Below are 6,038 nucleotides of genomic sequence, written 5' to 3'. Positions count from 1 at the left end.
TCCTGACTTCATATTTTAAGTTCATGAATGATTCTCTGAGGCTGGCTGCATCTACATCTGTACCAGATCGATGTGGCATCCCGGTGCTTTTATCAAAGTTCTTATTATTAATTATTATACATAAACCCATTTCAGGATAATCCATTTTGTAACTACTGTCCAAGGATATTCCAGAGTCCATTGATTTGCTTCCATGTATGACTTTTGGTTCAAAATTTCTAATGGATTTTGAGTCCACTGAGGTTTCATTGTTCTCCATGGCCACTTTTTAAACGCACGGCTCTCAGCTCCGCGCCGCAGGGCTCACAGCCTTGATTCCAGTCTACACTCTCAGAATTTTTTTCAGTTTCTTTTTATGAGTTGTTCCCTGATCATTGGGGGAAGAGGATTTATATAAATGTATTATTTAGGGCTCAGCACTCAGCTTCTTATTCTCGGCACTTTGACCAGCTGTACATCTCTCCATTGATTGCTCTCCAATGCAAAAGAAGCTTCTCTAACCAAAGTTGAGAGGAGCCCATATTATGGGTATATACATAATTATTAGAAGGAAATTTGACAAATTTAGCAAAGTAACAATTGTATATTTGAATCTAAGGCCTATGAACTACTCAGCCATCAGCCTCTGATCAGTATTACTGTACCAGGAATGAAATTCTCTCCTATGGAGCAGGCCTCAAATTAAGTCAGAGAGCAGTTAGTTACCCCATAATAGTCATGCCACTATTGTACCAGTGGGTACATCTTACCTGCTAGGTCAGTATTGTAACATGCAAGGTCCAGCCCTAGGTAAGCCCATTGGTGTCTTTTCTCCCCAAGCAGCCTGAATAGTGCTTTTTGGAACTCTGAAAGATCACTTTCAGGGTTTCCCCATCTGAGATGATTTCTCTACATCCTACAGCCAAAGTGTATGATGTTTTCAGGATTAGAGTCCTATCATGTAGTCATGGCGAATAAACAAGGGCAATGGCTGTAGCCTTGTTTATTATGGAGACATCTAGGATCACCTTGACCAATAACCCATAGGGAGGTAACCCGTGGCTGGTACTGCAATTTTCATTGAGCAACCCTTGCGTTCTGGAAGAAATGTTGTCCATCTATGCAGGGTAATTCCATTTGAATGCTTCTGCTGTTGTATTTTGAACTCAGCTTAATAACTAGTGGGATTCCATAAGGATTGTTCATACATCCTTAGTTTTAGTAAAGCCACGTATTACCACCTCCTCTCCCCCATCCTTGTTTAAAACTTTGACCACCAGAATTCCCACCTCTTCTTTCTTTCCACACATGTTCTAATCTCCCTCCAATTACTATTTTTTAAGTTGGATGGTGAGACAGCAGGTTTCCATGTAACTTCTCATATTCCCCTACTTTTGGTCAGTCCTCCCCTTCACCCTCTGATCTGCCCCATGATCCCACGGTCCTCCTTTGTTAAGCTTTTCAACCCCCAGCATTCTACCTTTCCACTTTCATTTTACCCATCTACTACCTTCCCTCCCTTAATGTACTCCCCCATAGGTCCCTGTCTGTTTTCCTGGCTTCTACTTGTGCTCCAGATTAAACACATAAAGCAGAAGATTTGAAGCTCAGAACAGCATATTAGAGAGAATATACTGCATTTGTCTTTCTGGGCCTGGATTACCTCACTCAATAGATCATTATCCAGTTCTGTTCAATTAACTGTACATTTCATCATTTCATTTTTCTTCACAGTGGAATAATATGTCATTGTGTATATGGACCACATTTTTCTTTCAAATTATATTACAGACCCATAGTACTAAATACAGCATGGTGCTGGCACAAAAACAGAGATCAACGGAATAGAATTGAGAACCCACATATAAATCCACACAACTACAGTTATCTGCTTTTCAACAAAGATACCAAAAACATAGTCTAGAAAAAAAAGATGTCTTCAATAAAACGGTGCTGGGAAAACTGAATTTCAACATGAAGAAAAATGAAATTAGACCTGTATTTCTCACTATACTCAAACCTCAACTTTAAATGGCTCAAGGATCTCAACATAAGACCTGATACCTTGAAACTGCTAGAGGGAAAAATAGGGAGTATACATCAATGTACAAGTACAGGTAAAGGTTTTCTGAATAAGATTCTGGTAGCACAGGAAATAAGACCAACAATCAACAAATGGGATCTCATGGAACAAAAACTTCTTATGGCAAAGAAAATTGTGAAGCGAGTGAATAAACCGCCCACCGAATGGGAGAAAAATCTTTGTAGCTATTTGTATGGCAGAAGACTACAATATACAAAGAACTCAAAAATCTAAAAATTAAGAAAACAAAAAATACTTTAAAATGGGCTATGGAGCTGAACAGAAAAATTCTCAAAAGAAGAAATGTAAATGGGTAAAATACAGTTTAAAAAGTGCTCAACATCCTTAGCCATCAGAGAATTGCAAATTAAAACTATTTTAAAATCCCCTCTTACCCCAGTCAGAATGGCCATCATCAGGAATACAAATGATAACAAATGCTGGCAAAAGGGGAACTTTTATGCACTGTTGGTAGGAGTGTCAACTAGTGAAGCCACTTGAGAAATCAGTTTAGAGGTTACTCAAAAACTAGCAAAAGATCTACTATATGACCCAACTTCACCACTCTTGGGCAAATAACAAAAAGACTTTACACTCTACTGCACAGATACTTGTTCATCCATGTTCATTGCTGCTCTATTTCCAGTAGCTGGGACATAGATTCAGCCTAGATGCCCATTAACTGATGAATGACTAATGAAAACATGGTACATACTCAGACTCTTAATAGCAAAAACTCAAGGTATTGAATTACAACAGAAACTCTGAATTTCTGTGAGTTTCTTCACAACTGAGAAGTTATAGTCAAAAGATGGACGGCATTCCATAATCAGCCTCTTGTGAATGTCGTGTACTTAAGTTGAGCCTCGGTTTGCAAGCACCATTATTTTGTTATTACCAGCAAACATCTTCAAAGATGAACAAATAATTAACATAAATGGCAGAAGCCATCACTGACCAAAGAAATGAAGATGTGCATACCTCCCAAAAAAATTTCAACCCAGCATAGCAACATTTAACCCAGAGGCCTGCTTAAAAATAAACAAATCCTAAACAAAATAAAACTAAGAGGGAAACTTGCATTTATAAAAGGCTGGGTGTCCTAGCATAGGAAAGCTCATTTTCCAACTTCAGACAACAGAATTTAGAATGCTTTCATGGGATTCCAAGCCAAGGGACTACACTAGACTATTCTCTCTAATGAAACTGTCTCTTTCCTGATAGATAAATTCTAAAATTAGAATTTGATATAGGCAGCACTGCAGATCAAACCTAGGATCTCATGCATGAGAGGCAACACACTATCACCAAGCTATATTTCAGCCCTCTTTTTATTTTGACTTGAGAAAGGATCTCAATTAGTTACTCAGACTGGCCCTGAACTCACTGTAGCACAGACATGCATTACACCTACCTTAGCCTCCCAAGTAACTGTGATTATAAGCCTATACCATGAGATCTGACTCCGAAATTAAAATAAACAATTCAAAGCCAAATGTTATCATTTTAAAACTCTGATAACTATGTACTGAAAAATTTTCAAACTAAGCTTCTTGTAAAATCATTAATGTACATAGAGAACCATCATCTAGAACCTTTAGCTTATGAGGTAAGACCTTACCCAGTAAAATTAAGAATATATATGAATACACACTAGGATATCTAACTTTTATTATGAGGATAGCTTATTAATGGAGCAGACGCCTAGATATGGAAGGCCTCGGTTCAATATGTAGAACTGACATTTAAATACTTTAAAATAAAGAAGCTACAATCCTTGTTGTCTCTCTCCCTCCCTCTCCCCCTCCCTCTCTTTTGTTCTTTGCTGGGGCAGAAATCCAGGGCTTGTAGAAAAAGGTGGGCCCTCACTCTACCACTGAGCTTGAGCTACATCCCCAGCACCCATTTCTGTTTTATAACGTTTTAGCTTTTCTTTTTTGTTGTTTGATGATTTCTGTTCTAATACTATAAGAAAGGACACTGAGGTTTGTGACCTTATGAAAACTTTGTTGGAGTTATTCAACTCAAACAGCTATGTGAGTTTTTACATATTTTTGAAAAATACTGCAATTATTTAGGTATGTATATCTTATGGTTTGTTCATCATCAACTAAAGATTTCATAGAGCTTTATAAAATTAAGTATCACAATATTATGCAACCAAATAAGTGTAAAAAACACTAATTAAAGGAAGCAGATATAATTAGTCATCAAGAATCTACAATCTATAACATTGACTGAATTATAGTTTCTCAGGGGAAATAGAGAGATGACAATAATATAATACATAGAAGTAGAATTTTTTCTTTTTATTGGAATCAAATATTTTATTATTATGGTAAAAAGCAGGACAAAAGTAAGTAAGAAATTTATCTGAAAATCTTTCTACAAAAGAGTATTTTAAGGTTACTTTGCTTTTAATATAACTAGCAAATGCTACAAAATTTAATCATTTATTTAGGCTGCAGAGATGGCTCAGTGGTTAAGAGCACTGACTGTTTTTACAGAGGATCTGGGTTAGATTCCCAGCACCCAGATGGTGGCTAACAACTGTCTGTAACAGGAGAATCTGACACCCTCTTCTGACCTCTGCAGGCATTCTGCAACATGGGTATACTTACATACATGCAGGCAATGCACTCATACACATAAAAAATAAATAAATAAAAATTTTAATAAGTTCTTCTTGATAAAAATCCTATGCTTACAAAACATCTCTTTTAAAAACATTTCAATGTATATTTTTATTGTTTTATTTTCTGTGAGTTTCATATGTGAGTATTGAATTAGCATTATTTTGAACCCTCCCAGTCCCCACCAGCTTCTACCATGTCCCACCCTGCTCCCTCACAATTTCTTATTCTCTTTGATTGTTATTGTTACATATACATGCATACGTTTATAAATATAAGTGTGTGTGTGTGTGTGTGTGTGTGTGTGTGTGCTGAATCTATTTAGTGGTACCTGTGCTTAGGTACCTGCCCACTTGGGATTACCTCTCCCAAAGCTAGTCCCTGTAGAGAACTGATTCTCCCTCCTTGAGCATCCATTGATTGCCTGCAGCTCTTCATCTACAGTGGGGCCCATGACATTTCTCCCCACCTTGGCCTGTCAACTGATTCTGTCATTATGCAGATGTTGTTAGACTCCTGTAAATATTTCATTACTGCAGCTTCCCTTTTGTGTCTAGAACACATTAACTAGCAGCAGGTGTCTTGTCCCTCTGGCTCTTGCATTCTTTCCACCACCTTTTCAGCAGTGTTCCCTGAGCCTTAGGTGTAGATGTATCAGTTACTGATAGGCACCTCACAGTCACTTATTCTCTATATTTTGACCAGTTGTAGAACTTTGTAATTCTGTCTATTGAAAAAAAAATGCTTCTTTGCTAAGTGATGAGCAGTACATTTGTCTGTAAATATAATTATATATATTTAGAATACAGTAAGAAATTACATTGGTCTAGGGAAGTGACAGAAGTAAGTTCTTTTCTAGGGTCTCTGACCTCTCCATCCATGTGTACTTGGCTATGTTTACAGTACTACTCATGAATTCCCTCCTATTGAGTTGGTCTTAAGTCCAATTAGACAGCTGTTGAGTACCCCCAAGATAAAAATGCCACTACTGCACCAATAGAGATAATTTGCTGGGCTGGTCATTGTTGTGGTTCTTGGGCTTTACATCTGAATAGGACATTTTTTCTCCCTTGGTAGCTTGTATAGTACTATCTGGTATTATGAGAGCTATTCAGGGAGGAGGCTGCCAGGTCAGTTCCAGATAAATTGCTTCAAGTCCTGGGTCTGAAGTGTGTCTTGTCCTTAGCAATAGGGTCTTGTCTTCAAGTACTGGAAAGCCATCCAGGGCTGTGACAATAACCTGTGTTATTTAGGATGTCTCTTGGACCACCCTGATCAACAACTCAAAGGAAGATTTTCCTTGCCTTTCACTGTGATTTTTGTTATATAGTCTTCAGAATATA

At 37.5% G+C, this 6,038-nt stretch overlaps 2 protein-coding genes across 3 annotated transcripts in view; one reads left to right on the top strand and one right to left on the bottom strand.

Annotated features, from left to right (window-relative positions):
* Positions 1–326, bottom strand: part of LOC115070587 (caspase-3-like) — a 3,112-nt gene extending 2,786 nt beyond the window's left edge. The window contains 2 exon segments of the mRNA XM_029564094.1: position 1; positions 4–326. The exon segment at position 1 is cut by the window's left edge and continues 341 nt beyond it. Of these exon segments, the coding sequence (XP_029419954.1) occupies position 1; positions 4–259 (257 nt within the window). The 5' untranslated portion in view covers positions 260–326.
* Positions 1–6,038, top strand: part of Nkain2 (sodium/potassium transporting ATPase interacting 2) — a 1,147,657-nt gene that overhangs the window by 1,007,459 nt on the left and 134,160 nt on the right. The window lies entirely within an intron of this gene.

This window comes from Nannospalax galili, unplaced genomic scaffold (genome assembly GCF_000622305.1).
Source record: "Nannospalax galili isolate Female #2095 unplaced genomic scaffold, S.galili_v1.0 scaffold597, whole genome shotgun sequence".
Taxonomy (NCBI): domain Eukaryota; kingdom Metazoa; phylum Chordata; class Mammalia; order Rodentia; family Spalacidae; genus Nannospalax; species Nannospalax galili.
Note: the sequence above shows the minus strand (reverse complement) of the source record. Positions and strands in the feature narration are given on the sequence as shown.